This window comes from Esox lucius, chromosome 24 (assembly GCF_011004845.1).
Source record: "Esox lucius isolate fEsoLuc1 chromosome 24, fEsoLuc1.pri, whole genome shotgun sequence".
NCBI lineage: Eukaryota > Metazoa > Chordata > Actinopteri > Esociformes > Esocidae > Esox > Esox lucius.
In genome coordinates, this window is record NC_047592.1 from 28436898 (window position 1) to 28452821 (window position 15924).

Genomic DNA, 15924 nt, shown 5'->3' on the forward strand with positions numbered 1-15924 from the left:
CACTGTGTTCTGACACCTTTCTATCAGTACCATTAACTTTTTGGCCCCTGTCAAAGTTGCTCAGATCCTTACCCATTTTTCCTGCTTCTAACACATCACCTTTGTTCACTTGCTGCCTAATATATCCCACCCACTGACAGGTGCCATGATAAAGAGATTATGAGTGTTATTCACTTGACCTGTCAGTGGTCATAATGTTATAGCTGATCGGTGTAGAATAAAGAAACAGACACATATGTTTGTTACACTGGCCTAAATACCAGACTTTCAAAATGTAATAATTGTTTTGTTTTATTACTATCATTGAATTTCATTTTCTTTGCACAAAATAAACAATACATTTGGAGTGAACTCCAACCTCCCTCCTAAACAACTACTGGTTAAAGTCAACACAGAAATCAGAAATTACATCAAAAATGTTAATGAAAATAAAATCAACCCTGAAATATAGTAACAACAGCAACAGTAAGAATTTTATTCCCCAGCACCTTAAAACGATCATTTAAAAGAAAAATAGAATTATGTTTAACTAAAAAGAAAGAACAACAGAATATAATCAATTGTTGCCTTAAAAAAATATACATGTGTGTTGTGCTCAGGCATACCTGTTAAGAGAGTTGGATACACCCCCCCCCCCCACCCCCCCCAGACAGGTAGATATATATAATTTGGCTGGAGTACTCCTTCCCACCTCCCCCTACCTCACCCCTCCTCTCAACTGAAAGGTGAAAGAGCAAAAAAAGAGAGCGAGAGTGAGCGCAAAATAAGAGTTCCTACTAGGGAGAAAGAATCAATGCCTCAGATCATGACTATAGAACAAACTATTCACACTCACACACATATACACAAACTTAGACTATATAAGGCACACAGACACTAACATAAGGCAGTCACACACACATAAACATTTGGCTTCATCCTACAAAAGGCAGCAGCCATTCATGGAATACATTGGAAACCCCAATCTCTGTCACTTGCTCTCCCCATCTCTCTTACTCTCGATCTCCCTCACTCTCCTTCATGCCCATGGGGGACTGGTTATCGTAAGGCTGTGGACATGGTTACACGTTCACAATAATTATAATAATGCATAACTGCTCCTCACAATCCCTCCTACAGAAAATAAACCCCAAAATGAAACAGCAGTTGTTTTATTTGTCATCATGTGACCACATCTGCATGCTTGTTTTTCAATTCTTGTGGGAACCAGACAAAAATATTCACAATTTTCCCTAACCTCTAACATTATATCTAACACTAACCACAATTAAACAATGAACTATAAATCTAACCTTGAAATTGCCTTCTTCCTTGTGGGTACTGTCTACAAAAAACATATATGACAGAATTGTCAGGTTTTACTATCTTACCTAGGAATTCTGGTCCACACGTGTAAAGTAAAACCGTTTATATATCACACCCACTTAGGAAAGGCTGAGAGGCCAACATGATACGAGTATTCCAACCACCAAGACATTCTTTAAACTAAAGTTAAAAACAAATTAAAATAATTAACAAGAGAAGTCATCCATAATTCATTTGTCCAGTGATCTGAATACATACATACAGTACATACAATTTAATAATTAAATACTTGTAGATAATAAGATAGAACATTTGTACTTCTCGCTCTTTGGGGACACATGTCATAAAGGGAGGGAGAGGGGAGTAGAAAAGAGAGATTGGAGCCTATAAAGATGGCAAATCTTTTCTCTATCAGGTTGAAATTCTCTGTACAGAAGTGATACAACCTCAATGAATGTAAAAAAAAAAAAAAAATCACGTTCATTTCTCAATGTCAACATTAGAATGTACAATTTTAATGGTGATCAAACAACAATAATAACAAAATGTTTCCTTTTTCTTTGAAGGCAACAAATTAAAAACTGACCCCTCCCCTTTTCTCCAGTGTACAACTGTAAACCAGAATGAAGAAAATAAAAAGTCAAATGAGAAGTTCAGTCCTCCATTTACTGATCAAGTCCATTAGCCTGGGACTCAAAGATATAGAGATTATTTTACCCTGATGAGAAAAAAAACACTTAAAAGCAGTGGAGTGATAGTGAGGGGTGTTAAGGGAGAGGCCTAGTGAATGTGCATGTAAGCGTGCGTTAAAACAGACAGCAGTAATTAACGGTTGGGCTGTCTTGGTGTGGGATTTTGTGTTAAAACAGTCTGGTGTGTTGACAGTCTCCTCTCACATCAAACACGCAGAAAATCACACAGCAAGGTCTGGCTCTGTGCTGCACAAAGAGTGTTGTGTGTGATACGTAGTTCAGGTATCAAGGAGTGCGTTTGAGACAGACAAAAACAAATCCGAGAACAGCTGTTTAGTTCCAGTGTTGAGTTATTTCAGTTCCACAATCCAGTCATTGCTTCACAGAATTCTGAGAGGACCTTTGTCTACAACCCAGTCACGAACCTACTGTAGTAGAATGACAAGGGAAAAGCCTTGGAGCCAGTACCAGGGTCTATTCATGTGTAGGCATCTGCTCTCCCCCTCTCTACCAGTCTATCTGTTTGAGTTTTTGTGTGTGTATGCGTTGGAGGGAGTGTGGAGTGAAAAGAACAAGTGAGCAGAACAGCAGAACCAACATGCAGTGGATATAGAAGAGACCCCAAAACAGAGAAACCTCAGCTATAGAACGTTCTGTAGGCTCTAAAACACAAACCTCAACAGAGAAAAAAAACAGACCAGATAGAACCCCCCCAACCATCAACTGGTCCCAAACTCCCTCTCCCCCAACCACAAAACACAATTAGTCTTCTTCTTGTGACTCCTCAAATAACAATTCCTTCCTCTCACTACATCTCACCTGTACAGTATGTAAAACCCCTCATCTCACCACCTTACAATTTCCTTCTATCCGTCTCACAGTTTGAGCTCGTTGGCGATCTTCGACGCTATGTTTTTGAATGCGATTGATGTCCCAGAGATTCGCTTGAATCGCACGCCATTCAGCGAGAGGCGGGGCAGCTTGCACACTTCCATCTCCCACTGGACGAAGTCGTCGCGGGCAGGGTTCCCCGAGACACAAAGCAACATGTACCGCTCCCGCAGCTCGTACTCACAGCTGTTTGAATCCAGAACCTTCCGGATCTCTCTCATCATCTCGCCAGGTTCCATGGAGGATGTGGTTTTCATTGACCAGGTGAACCTTAGGGAACGCGGTTTGGTTGATAGGTCCTTGGGGCACGGGGTCCCAGTACCAGAAACAGGGGAGGAGTTGTCTTTGTTTTCATCTCCCCCGCCGCTGTGGGAGGATCCTAGGACACCACTCTTCTCTGATTTGTCAACCGTGCTGCTCAGCATCGACCTACATGAGTTGAGAAAGGGAGAGGAGAAAGAGAGAGGGGTATTATAGAGGGAGGCAGAGAAAAACAGTGAGAAAACAGTGAGAGTCAAGACAGAGATGAGAGATGAATGTTGAATGGGAGAAACAAGATACAATGTCATGGCATAAGAATAGTGAAGAAAATACCCAATATGAACAATTACTATAATACACCCCTCACAAACACACACACCAGATTTACACCCCTACATTTATCCCAGATTGGTTACAAGTAGGGTTTGTCAAACAATTAACACCAAAGTACTGAACCAATTAACCATTTAGTCCAATCATAACTAGCCCGCAGAGATCTACTGATTAGGTCTGATGAATTGAGGGATTGTTGGGTTGTCGTTGTTATTCTCACCTGCTCCCCTCATCCTGACCCTCTCCCTCATATGGACTCCTCGAGAAAAATCGTAACAAGTTTAGTTTTTCGGGCCATAGGCTTACAGGCTACAATTCTAGATTTACTGTTAGCAGCACCACTAAGCACAGTACCATTCCTCCACATACAAACACACACTTAATTTCCTTCCAGAACCCATTTCAATTCCATTCCAGAACCCATGTCTGATACATCAGAACACTGTGGGTTTGTGCATCCATACTGAATGTTCTGTTTGCATGAAACCACTGCAAAAGGGCAGAAGCTTTTCCATGACAAAATCAGCAGTGGGTCAAACAAACAAATACCAAAGAGGTGAATTAATAGCTTTTTTTTAAGTCAGTCAGTGAGAGCCAAAGAAAACACTCATATTATGTACAGAAAATTAAGAGTAGAAACATTGTACAATGTTGGTGATAAAACAACAAAGACTTATTAATAATAATACATTGGAATAGAATGTTTTGGAATGCATTAGATTCAAATGGGAAGTGGAATGAAGGAGAGGATAAATCCTGTGCCCAGGGCTACTAAACTCTAAAGGAAATCTATAAATTCCCTATTTTTCCAGATACGCTGGTTGGAGGATTCCAAATGTCCAGCTTATTCCCTCTCATAATCCTGCCTACAATCCTCCAACTAGTATTTAGAGAAAAACAGAAATTTATTGAGAGTTCCCCAAGATAACCTGGCAGATGGCAGAATAATGGAGGGTAACATGCCCCCACCAGCGTCAGTTTTTTATGGTTTCCAAGAAAGTATCAAAATACCACTGCACCTACAGCCAAGACTAACCCTCTATTTCTGCACAAAAGACTGAAGGTACCAGATAAGTAGACAGTTATACATGCATGCAAGCAGAAAGAGGGATGTGTAGATACATCTCAACTTTTATCAAGCAGACATACAAAAACAAACAATAGCAGACTAATATGCATACACATACATAAGTAAATCCATACAAGCACATACAAATGCAGCACAGGCAAGCACAGATTACATAGACAATAGATAAGGAACTGAAGAACCAGAACAATAAAGAAAATAAGAAACACATATAGACATGACGATAAGACTGACAAAGTAACAGATGTTGACAAATTCAACATTTTAACTTGGCACTGACTACATCTTCCTTTCCAACTAAATGTTTTAAGAAACAATACAGTCATTATGAAATTATTCTCTCATTTGGAGAGAGTACAGATTATTTTTACACATGTAACAGAGAAGGGTTATCCATGACAGTCATGAATTAAGAGTAGGAATAAACAACAGCGATAAAATGTCAATATCTCATCACTCTAAGCAGATATAACTAAATAAATCTAAGCAGATATAACAACCCGATCAGTGCTCAATAAGTTCACAACCAGAAAGAGCAGTAACTTAAGGTTGCACAGCAGAACCACACACCCTGGTGGCTAAAACAGTCAACACAAAGACACCGGCTGTCTGTTTAAATGTAAATTTGATTGTTAACCATCACCGACTTCCCATGTAATATCAGCGTGCTGCCATCTGTGATATTTAGATTTTCTAAGCAACAGCAATGTGTGTGTGTGTGAGAGAGAGAATAAAATCTCTAGCCAGCCAGTAAAAGCTAGCCAGCCAGTAATTATCATTTTGCTGTTGTGTTTAATAGCTAGAGCCAGAGAACAGAGGAATAAAAAGAGGCTTCAGTCTCCAGAAAGATTGCATGTTTGGACACACTGAACCTCCATCCTTTCAGTTCCTATCCCCTTCTGCCACTCTACACCTCCCAAAACATTCATGAAATGAATATCACTAGCTACTTCCCTAGAGCAGAAGTCCAGGACCAGAGTACAGCCTGGTTTTTATTCTAACCCTAAAATCAGCATCTGATTAAGACATGGGGCCCCAAGTTAATTAAATTAACTAGATGTGATGATAAACCAGCAATAATCAGTGTCGCCATGCTTGGAATGGAGACCCAAGGTTTTATAGAGTTATTGTTTCATATGATAAGTGGGAACCTGTAATTTGAGGTCAGGGTATTTTGGTTTGGATGGATGCTCCATATAACCATTAAAATCACTCTTCCATGCACCAAAGTTGGGAAACCACTGCATCATTCTATGAGGTTCTAAGTACAGAGAATTAACAGGTGAATTAAGGGTGGTGGATTGGGTCGCATTAAATAAAGGTGATCAGGCTACATTCTGGTTGGCTGTCTCTCAAATAGCACAACACGTTGCAGTATATAGTGGTTGAAATGTGGTTTCCTATATTGTGAAACTCGATATTTGAGCTCATATACTGAGAGGGGAAATGACGTGGAATGATGAAGGGAAGAAGTGTTGTAAAATCCTGAACATTCCCCCAAATATCCTGGTTTTCCAGAATTCATGTGTAGAGAAATACAAGTTTGAGGTTTGCTTGACAGTTGATTCCAAAAATTAGAGAATATTGGAAAGGTTTTTGTAACCCTACCAATATGCGATGAGTGAGGGTGAAACGTTAGTAACCGGCAAAAAAAAAATGCCACTTCAAACTTACTGCAAATAAAGGTCCAACCACAGAACAGAAAAGACTAAATGTCAAGGGTCAAGCACAGGGAAATCCCAAACCAAAAACATATAGAAAAAAAGTGGGAGAATATGGTTGCCTCCAAATGACACCCTATTAACTGTAAACATTGTCCCTTATGTACTTTTAACCAGAGGCTTTGGTCAGATGTTGTGAACTATTAAGATAAGGGTGCCATTTGGGACATTCAATATCAAATGTATTCTGAAAAAATAATTATTTTTGTGGGTAATGTAGATGCCTACCTTCTTGGTAATATGAAAGAGAGATTTCTACAAAAACAAAAAGGAGGGGACAAAGACAACATATGTAAAAAAAATTAAATAAAGTGTTGATTGACATTGTTTCACAAGAGTATACAGTATATTGACAGAGAACAATAAAGAAGCAACATCTGCATTCCAAAAAGCACCCACTTCCATTTAAGAAATAGGACGACATTTGGGACACACATGTTTATTCAGCATTCACCTGTCCAAAGATTAAAATGAAACTTGCTTAGCAGTCAAATTAACATGTATAATAATAAAAAAGAAACCCAGTAGCTAAAGTGTGCACTATAAATGTATTTCAAATACTTTAGTTCAGGGCTGCTCAACCCAGTTCTTGGAGATCTACTGTCCTGTAGGTTCTCTTCAACCACATTTGCGACAAACCTGATTTAGCTTTTCATCCATCTAATTATAAGAATCAGATGTGCTAAATTAGTTGGAGAGAAAACCGATCTCCAGGAACAGGGTGGGCACCCCTGCTTTAGTTATTTTAGACATTTCTTTATGTATACAGTTTTGCTCAAAAGTTTGCATACCCGTGGATATGTACCAATTGTAAAAAAAACATGAGTGAGAATGTTTATTTCTTATGCGATTCACATTCAACTGTAGATCATAACAGAATGGCACAATCATCAAAGAAAACATGGCAACAAAGAAAAGAATGAACTGACTGTTCAAAAGTCTGCATACCCTTAGTTCTGAATACTGTGGTTTGCCCCCTTTAGCATCAATGACAAGGTGTAGTCTTTTATATTAGTTGTCTATGAGGCCCCAAATTCTTCTAAGCGATATAGCTGCCCATTCATCTCGGCAAAATGCCTCCAGGTCATGCAAAGTCTTTTGAGCATGTTTGAGATCTCCCCAGAGTGGCAGGCTGATATTAAGGTCAGGAGACTGGGATGGCCACTCAAGAACCTTCACCTTTTTCTGCTGTAACCACTGGAGGGTCAACTTGGCCTTGTGCTTAGGGTCATTGTCATGCTGGAAAGTCCAAGAGCGTTCCATGCTCCAGCTTTTGTGCAGAAGAATGCACATTTTCCGCGTGTATTTTCTGATAACATGCTGCATTCATCTTGCCATACATTTTCACACTATTCCCCTTGCCTTTAGAGCTCACACCACCCCCAAAACATCAGTGAGCCACCACCATGCTTCACAGTGGGGATGGTATTATGTTCACTATAGGCCTTGTTGACCCCTCTCCAAACATATTGCTTATGGTTGTAACCATAAAGCTCTATTTTGGTCTTGTCAGACCAAATTAGAGTGTGCCAGAAGCTGTGAGGCGTGTCAAGGTGATGTCGGGCATATTGTAACCAGGCTTTTTTGTGGCATTGGCGCTGTAAAGGCTTCTTTCTGCCAACTCGACCATGCCTCTAATTTTAAGTATCGTCGTTGTACTCCTTGAAACAACCACACAATCTTTTTCCAGCATCTCCATTACAAAAACTGAGTGACCAGGGAAGGAAGTCATGGTCAGAGAGGAGCTACAGAGTCACATAACCAGGATAGGAGAAACTGTTCATGTGTGAACTTCAGAGTTCTCTCTACAAAGTTTGGCTATGTGGAAAAGTGGGACGGAGAAAGGATTTTGTCATAAGTATGTGGAAGACAAAGTGAATATGCCTATATGCCAAAGTTTCTCGAGTCCCACATGTTATTTTGGGGCCTAATCCCAACGGTTCAGAATGGTGTTGGCAACATGTTATGAAGGGACTAAAAAACATGTCAGGATTGAAGAAAAACTGATGCCAAGTATACAGTTACGTCTGGAAATATTTGGCCACTGATATAGTTTTTATAATTTTGTCTCTGTACGCCACCACAATGAATTTGAAATGAAACAACCAAGATGCAATTGATGTGCAGACTTTCAGTTTCAATTCAAGGGGTTGAACAAAAATATTGTATGAAACGTTTAGGAATTGCAACCATCAGGGGCTCAAATGTAGTTGGACAAATTAACACAATCATGAATAAAATGTTAATTTCTAATACTTTGTCAAGAATCCTTTGCAAGCAATGACTGCTTGAAATCTGGAATGCAGGGACATCACCAAATGCTGGGTTTCCTCCTTCGTGATGCTTTACTGCAGCTGTCTTCAGTTGTTGTTTGTTTGTTGGTCTTTCTGCCTTAAGTTTTGTCTTTAGCAAGTGAAATGCTTGCTCGATCAGGTAGAAATCATGTGATTGACTCGACCATTGCAGAATATTCTAAACTGTAGTTGTATAAACACAAGAAACTGTGTTTCCCAGAATGGCCCAGTCAATGCTCAGATGTCAATAAAACTGAGAATCTGTGGCAGTACTTAAAATGTTTTAGTTAATTAACGCTGCCCATCCAACTTGAGAGAGAACGATGAGTATCCACCATTTGCCTAGACGAATGTGCAAAAATGTTCATAGCAGGAACCAGATGTGCAAACCTGCTTGAAACTGATATTGTGTTAATCAAAGGGGGAGTCCCAAAGAAATGTTCTTTGCAGATTGTAAAAACTTTTTTTTAAATGTCTTTAGGGGGTGAATACCTGTGTAGCCTACTATAATGTATTTTAAAATGGTTAGCCACACATATGTAAGTGAAACACGATAAGAGCATCTGCTGGAATGTTATGTAAATTTTTATTAACACTCAAACAGCTATAAAACAATCTTCATAACAGAAGTATTAGTTAGAATAAAATAAATCCCTTCAAAAATTAAATGGAACATTCCAAGACAGTGAGAGGTCGAGGACTGAACCAAATTATCTTGAATGGAGAGTTCATCAAGTGAAATGATTTGAATGTCAAATGTGACACACTGGGAGGCTAAACTACTCTATTTCTCTGCTGATAACAGGTGGTGAGGTCAGATCATGTGATACACCACAAAAATGATGTGTGTGCAAGTGTGTTATTTAAGATGTTAATAAAACACTTCATTCAACTGTACCACTGAAACAGCAGCTCTATCCACCCCACCTCCGCTCCTACTAGCCAGCCAACACCTGTGTGTGTATGTAAGAAATAGCATTTCGGGAGTGAAAGAAAGGGAAAAAGGCTGTTTAGAAGTCTGTGTGAGTGTGAATATGAGTCAGAGATTGACAGAGCAATGTGTGTGTGTGTGTGTGTGTGTGTGTGTGTGAGTGTGTCTGTTAGGGAGAGGGACTGACAGTGTTGGGGAATATGCTGCGGTGTCCCCAGCAGCAGTATTTATAGTACTGGGAAAGTGATAACGGCATTGTAACCATGACTACTGTCGCTACAAAAGATTGAGGAGGCATCTTCAAGCAGTAGGCCAGAGTGAGAGTATCTCTCTCTCTCTCCCTGCTTGTTAGGAGTGCCGCCATGTATGTCTGTCTAATGAAAACCTCCACTATCTACAGTCCCTTAGACCCAGATCACCACCGCAGGTCACCACCACAGGTCCCCTTGCAGACTTCTCTTGCTATCGCCAACCTTACAATTCCTCTTTCCTAACTTTTCCACCACCACACCCAACCACACATATATCCTTTTAGACTTCCCTGTCTCCCTACATTCCTCACCACCCCCGTACTCCTCCCGCCATGGACTCACCTGCGTACGAATTTGGAGGTGAACTTGGAGAAGATGCCTGTGGCCCCGGGTCTCCGGGCCTGGCTGTTTCCGTGGCTGAGGGAAGGGGAGGCGGGTGTTCCACTGTAGGGAGATCCCTGCTGGTCCCTGGCGCCTCTTTGCTGCCCTGTTACAGACATGTTTCTGGTTAAAGATATATTTTCTTGGTTGGTGTCTCATACTTACTGACAGAGGGGTGAATTTGGGAAAAACAAGGGGAGAGCATGTACTGAAATACCAGTTGGTCATATTGGGACCCATGCTGCAGCAGCAAAGAGGTGTACCCTCCCAGGCTGCTGGTCCACCTCAGGCCAACAGATGTTTACAATAATATCTACAGAATAATACCAATTCAGTGTCTGGCCCCAATAAGTGTTAAAATGGAGGAGTGAATGAGGGAAGCATGACGGATGGAGAAAGAGGAGTTATATTAAGCAGTAGCAGTGCTGCATGTCATATCACCTGCATGGAAAGTGCTGCGGATGGCCACCCCTCGGGAAAAGTTGGTACGGTCAGTCACAGTGGCGCTGCTGATGTTGTGGGCCGAGGGGGACGCGCCAGGTGGTCTTTGGGAGGGAGCACTGTTTGGGTGGGGGTTAGGGAAGAGGAGGGGAGGCTTAAGTTTCAACATTAAATTCACGCATTTGAAAGCACACATACATTTAAGTCACATCTTTTAGAAGCCACATGATGAGAACAGAGATTCACAAGTGTAGCAGAGGGATGCCATAGCATCATCTATGAACAACCCTTAACTCCAGGCCATTTATATACGGTAGATACTGTATACAGACACCCAACTCATGTACTGAATTTAAATAATTTTTTCACTAAATATAGTTTGTTTTATTATGTGCTTTCTGTTACCAATTCATCTTTAAAAACAACCTACCTGTTGAATGTGTATGACGTTTTGTGTATATGACAATTTATATGACAATCATTTGGGCTTTATACAATTCATATAACCGAGGAATAACTATCTTTCACAGTGGACACAACTGAAGCACTGCAGACACACAACACACAGAAACAAAATCACAAGTCGACATCCAAACTTCTTAAACATTTCCATCCTAATTTGCAAATCGTACATCACAAACACATCACAGCAATACTGGACTATACAGATTAAACACAGATAAAACCAATAGATGGGCATGATAACTATGTATAGGTTTTAGGCAATGGTAGTCGAGAATGGAATGCGTAGAAAATGGTCTACTTAAGGCAGAGATGGGACCAAGTCACTGTTTTACAAGTCAGAAGTAAGTCTCAAATCTTAGCACTCAAGTCCCAAGTAAAGTCCAAAGTCAAGACAGACAAGTCCAAGTCAAGTCTCAAGTCATGTCTCAAGTCCTAATCTTTGAGTTTCGGGTCATAAGCAAGTCATAATGTAATTATTACTCTTTTAACAAGAGTAATAGTTAGTATATTAAATTTACACAAATCATGAATTTTTTAAATAGCATAATTGTTTATATTTGGGATTGGGGAAGGTATCAAGTCAGTTTGAGTCAAAAGACTCCAGTTCAAATGAGTCATTTGTGTTAAAGTCAACGTCAGGTTTTTTTCATCATATATGTGACTCGAGTCTGACTTGAGTCAGAGCATGCAACACCAGCATTTTATTTGATTCCCACAAGGAATGAGGAATTGGCTGTACGCCAATCAGAATGAAAAGTTATGAACTCACTACAGAGTGAGTTTGGATGGGAGCATTGACTAAGTGACGAATGGTCATTTCTCTGGATAAGAGGTCATGTTAAAACTCATTTTTAATTACATTGTAATGTAACATGAGATAAAGGTATAGGAATTATTTCACTTTGGAAAAAGAATATTTCATAATAAAATTTTCTTCCAACATATTGTGAAAGTAGTATAAACAGAATTTGTTTTTATTGTCATTGTTGAAAAAAGCAGTCAAAGCGGTTCCTCAAAACATTGTTGTCAGATTGTAATAAAAAATATTTAACTGTGACAACATTTCCGACACAGGCAAAAAGGTTTTGAGCTAGAATGGAAGTAAAAAGGATACTGGGTTAGTAGAGCTGATGAGCAGGGACAAACCAGTTAGTCCATATGTTTCCATGTAAACCAGGCAAGAGTCACTAAACAACCACAGGACTATTCGCGACTGAACTTCCATGTACTATAGAGTGGAAGGGATTGCACTTATTACTGTTAAATAGTAAACATGATTAAGAAACTGTAGTTACAAATGACTACAGTGGGGAGCACAAGTATTTGATACACTGCCGGTTTTGCAGGTTTTCCTACTTACAAAGCATGTTGAGGTCTGTAATTTTTATCATAGGTACACTTCAACTGTGAGAGACGGAATCTAAAACAAAAATCCATTGTATGATTTTTAAATAACTAATTTGCATTTTATTGCATGACATAAGTATTTGATCACCTACCAACCAGTAAGAATTCCGGCTCTCACAGACCTGTTAGTTTTTCTTTAAGAAGCCCTCCTGTTCTCCTCTCATTACCTGTATTAACTGCACCTGTTTGAACTTGTCACCTGTATAAAAGACACCTGTCCACACACTCAATCAAACAGACTCCAACCTCTCCACAATGGCCAAGACCAGAGAGCTGTGTAAGGACCTCAGGGATAAAATTGTAGACCTGCACAAGGCTGGGATGGGCTACAGGACACCAAGGCAAGCAGCTTGGTGAGAAGGCAACTATTAGAAAATGGAAAAAGTTCAAGATGACGGTCAATTTCCCTTGGTCTGGGGCTCCATGCAAGATCTCACCTTCTGGGGCATCAATGATCATGAGGAAGGTGAGGGATCAGCCCAGAACTACATGGCAGGACCTGGTCAATGACCTGAAGAGAGCTGGGACCACAGTCTCAAAGAAAACCATTAGTAATACACTACGCTGTCATGGATTAAAATCTGCACGTCCAGGCCCGTCTGAAGTTTGCCAATGACCATCTGGATGATCCAGAGGAGGAATGGGAGAAGGTCATGTGTTCTGATGAGACAGAAATAGAGCTTTTGGTCTAAACTCCACTAGCCGTGTTTGGAGGAAGAAGAAGGATGAGTACAACCCCAAGAACACCACCCCAACCATGAAGCATGGAGGTGGAAACATCATTCTTTGGGGATGCTTTTCTGCAAAGGGGACAGGACGACTGCACCGTATTGAGGGGAGGATGGATGGGGTCATGTATCGCAAGATCTTGGCCAACAACCTCCTTCCTTCAGTAAGAGCATGGGTCGTGGCTGGGTCTTCCAGCATGGCAACGACCCAAACCACACTGTCAGGGCAACTAAGGAGTGGCTCCGTAAGAAGCATCTCAAGTCCTGGAGTGGCCTAGCCAGTCTCCAGACCTGAACCCAATAGAAAATCTTTGGAGGGAGCTGAAAGTCTGTATTGCCCAGCGACAGCCTCGAAACCTGAAGGATCTGGAGAAGGTCTGTATGGAGGAGTGGGCCAAAATCCCTGCTGCAGTGTGTGCAAACCTGGTCAAGAACTACAGGAAATGTATGATCTCAAATTGCAAACAAAGGTTTCTGTATCAAATATTAAGTTCTTCTTTTCTGATGTATCAAATACTTATGTCATGCAATACAATGCTAACTAATTACTTAAAAATCTTGGAATGTGATTTTTTGTTTTAGATTTCGTCACTCACAATTGAAGAGTACTTATGATAAAAATTACAGTCTTCTACATGTTTTGTAAGTGGGAAAACCTGCAAAATCGGCAGAGTATCAAATACTTGTTCTCCCCACTGTATAAATGTTTTAAATATTGCCTGCCCCTGAAGTATTTACACAAGCAGCAAAAGAATAGCCATATCTACTTTCAAACGCAAATTTTAACCTACAATTTTGACTGTTGCAATTAGATAAAACACAATACTCTTTGAAGAACTTCATACAGTGAATCATTTAGGAATAACATTTGGAGATTTAGGAATAGGTATAATAGGTTGTAGGTATAAATACATTTTCCTTGAAAATAATACATTTCTATTCTCTATGTTGGAACAGTATTTGCATGCAGTTTTAAGGAGTAACTGCGCCAGTCAGGGGTTCAGAGGAATGTTTGAGGTGGGGTGGGATGTGTTTTATTCTCAAATTCATGCGTTTAACTAATATTTCAGTATGAGTTCACAAAATTTCTACTTCTGAGTGAGGTCTTCAATGGGCAGTTACTTTAAAACTGACATACTCTGTACTATAGATAATCTTTGAGAGACACATGCATATGTTACAGTGACATACCAACATCTCAACAGACTATACTTAATTCATGCAAAAAAATCTATATTTTTATATCAATGGTAAATAGAAGTAGATATCAAAGGATAATGAGTTACAGTGTCCTCAATATGAAATAAGAAAATCATTTCTGCTGTTCATCCTCTTGATCTTTCTTTCAAAATATTTACAGTAATTAAACCTTTAATTGTAGTAAAATGATTACAAATGTTTTTGAAATAAATAAACTACATATTTTTCTCCAAAGCATGTGTACTACAATTACTGACACCCCAATACATTTTTATAATTAAAACATAACTGAGGTATATTCCCATTCATATTTTATGTTTTAGAGTGATTAGGAACACTTAAGTGGTGAGCCATAAATTCCTGTTTCACTGGGGTATGAGGTAACACACAGGCCAAAAGACCAGAGAATACAGTAATGATGTGGGACAAAAGGCTGTTGTACAAATCAGGAAATGGCAATAAGAAAATAGTTCAATGGTTGAAAATGCCCATTTCCACTATCAGGGCAATAATTAAAATGTTTAAAGCAACTAGAGACGTTAATAATCGGCCTGGAAGAGAATGTGTCTACATAGACACAACGTATAGCAAGAAGGATTGTTCGACTGTCCAAAGAATCTTCATGGATCACATCTGGAGAATTGCAGATGTTAGCTGGGTCTTGGTATCAGAACCTCTCCAAAACTACGATTAGATGCCACCTAAATAACCAAACATTGTTTGGGAGGTTGCCATAAAAAAGTATTTGCTGTCATCAAACAACAAACTGAAGCACCTACTCTTTGCCAAATGTTAGTTGAACTTACTTATTAAGAAAAGCTTCTCAAGCACAGTGAAAATGAAGGGGGAAAAAAACAAAAATTATACAAGCATAATAAATACATACAGATAAACATACACTCACCTAAAGGATTATTAGGAACACCATACTAATACTGTGTTTGACCCCCTTTCACCTTCAGAACTGCCTTAATTCTACGTGGCATTGATTCAAAGCATTCTTCAGAAATGTTGGCCCATATTGATAGGATAGCATCTTGCAGTTGATGGAGATTTGTGAGATGCACATCCAGGGCACGAAGCTCCCGTTCCACCACATCCCAAAGATGCTCTATTGGGTTGAGATCTGGTGACTGTGGGGGCAATTTCAGTACAGTGAACTCATTGTCATGTTCAAGAAACCAATTTGAAATGATTCGAGCTTTGTGACATGGTGCATTATCCTGCTGGAAGTAGCCATCAGAGGATGGGTACATGGTGGTCATAAAGGGATGGACATGGTCATAAACAATGCTCAGGTAGGCCGTGGCATTTAAACGATGCCCAATTGGCACTAAGGGGCCTAAAGTGTGCCAAGAAAACATCCCCCACACCATTACACCACCACTACCAACCTGCACAGTAGTAACAAGTGCAGGGTGGATGGATCCATGTTCTCATTCGGTTTACGCCAAATTCTGACTCTACCATCTGAATGTCTCAACAGAAATGGAGACTCATCAGACCAGGCAACATTCTTCCAGTTTTAACTGTCCA

At 39.9% G+C, this 15924-nt stretch overlaps 1 protein-coding gene across 8 annotated transcripts in view; it reads right to left on the minus strand.

Annotated features, from left to right (window-relative positions):
- Nucleotides 1-273: 273 nt before the first annotated feature.
- Nucleotides 274-15924, minus strand: part of mark2b (MAP/microtubule affinity-regulating kinase 2b) — a 109271-nt gene continuing 93620 nt past the window's right edge. For 4 of the 8 annotated variants that reach the window (XM_020044718.3, XM_020044723.3, XM_020044719.3 and 1 more), the window contains 5 exons: nucleotides 10589-10707; nucleotides 10109-10253; nucleotides 6519-6545; nucleotides 3703-3741; nucleotides 274-3317 (listed from right to left, as the gene is read on the minus strand). In XM_020044718.3, coding sequence (XP_019900277.1) covers nucleotides 2873-3317; nucleotides 3703-3741; nucleotides 6519-6545; nucleotides 10109-10253; nucleotides 10589-10707 — 775 coding nt within the window. In that variant the 3' untranslated portion in view covers nucleotides 274-2872. The remainder of the gene's footprint in view (nucleotides 3318-3702; nucleotides 3742-6518; nucleotides 6546-10108; nucleotides 10254-10588; nucleotides 10708-15924) is intronic. The other 4 variants (XM_013132276.4, XM_020044720.3, XM_013132278.4 and 1 more) reach the window with 4 other exon arrangements.